Raw genomic sequence first — 1,138 nt, 5'->3', positions numbered from 1 at the left:
ATGGTTTTTTTTTTTTTTCTTACTTTAGATGTTCAGATAGTCGAAGCTCTAATTACAAAAAGCCAAGAACGTCATAATACACATTTGCAGGATGTTGTAATTACCAACAGCAATACATCAACTGAGGAGAGAGTTGAAATAGAACAAGCATTTCATTTGAGCTCAAACCATATTTCAAATTCAATTATAAATACTGAAAAGTATTTAGGAATGAGGTGCAAAGAGTTCAGTGTATGTCGGAATGCACTTCCTCCTAGAGAGGCTGATTGGATGCATGCTGGAGAGAAATCTGATGAGGGCAATATAACTGGGAAATTGTGGAGACATTGTGAGCATCTTTATCAACATTCTAAGATTCATGCTCAGCAGCAGGCTTTTGAATATAGTGGACAATGAAAATCCTACAACACAGAGAAAATATTATTGGAACAAAAGAAAGTGTATATGGGAGAGACATCCTATAAATTTGATTATGGGAAAGTCTTTCATAAGTCATCTGTTCTTGCCCAAGAGACAATTCCAGTATCAGGGAAAGCTTTTCAGTTTGACATATGTTGGAGAAAGTTCTGTGAAAATTATGAACTCATTGAACAGCAGAAAATACACACAGAAGAGAAACCGTATAAATATAGTGAATGTGATAAATCATTCATGAAGAAATTACCTCTTACAATCCATAAGAGAACACATATAGGGGAGAAGCTATATGTGTGTAATCAATGTGGGAAAACCTTTCACAAGTCCTCAATCCTCAGCAAGCATCAGAGAATTCACACAGGTGAGAAACCATATGAATGTAAAAAATGTAAGAAAACTTTCAAACATAAGTCATACTTCAGGGTACATCACAGATCTCACACGGGTGAGAAACCATATGAATGTAAAGAATGTAGAAAAACTTTCTACTGTAAATCACACCTCAATGTACATCAGAGAACTCATACAGGTGAGAAACCATATGAATGTAAGAAATGTAAGAAAGCTTTCATCCATAAGTCACCCCTCAGTGTACATCACAGAACTCACACAGGTCAGAAACCATATGAATGTAAAGATTGTAGAAAAACTTTCTACCATAAATCACACCTCAGTGAACATCAGAGAACTCACACAGGTGAGAGACCATATGAATGTAAAG

General features: G+C 35.5%; 1 protein-coding gene and 1 pseudogene across 1 annotated transcript in view; both read left to right on the top strand.

Moving 5' to 3' along the window:
- The window catches only part of LOC103591975 (zinc finger protein 717-like), a 2,255-nt gene extending 1,859 nt beyond the window's left edge, over positions 1 to 396 (top strand). Inside the window, exon 2 of the mRNA XM_008574551.1 lies at positions 29 to 396. Within this exon, the coding sequence (XP_008572773.1) occupies positions 29 to 396 (368 nt within the window). The remainder of the gene's footprint in view (positions 1 to 28) is intronic.
- Positions 397 to 444: 48 nt separating this feature from the next.
- The window catches only part of LOC103591974, a 3,061-nt pseudogene continuing 2,367 nt past the window's right edge, over positions 445 to 1,138 (top strand).

This window comes from Galeopterus variegatus, unplaced genomic scaffold (genome assembly GCF_000696425.1).
Source record: "Galeopterus variegatus unplaced genomic scaffold, G_variegatus-3.0.2 Scaffold1064, whole genome shotgun sequence".
NCBI classification, from domain to species: Eukaryota; Metazoa; Chordata; class Mammalia; order Dermoptera; family Cynocephalidae; genus Galeopterus; species Galeopterus variegatus.
This window is presented reverse-complemented; position numbering and strand designations above follow the sequence as displayed.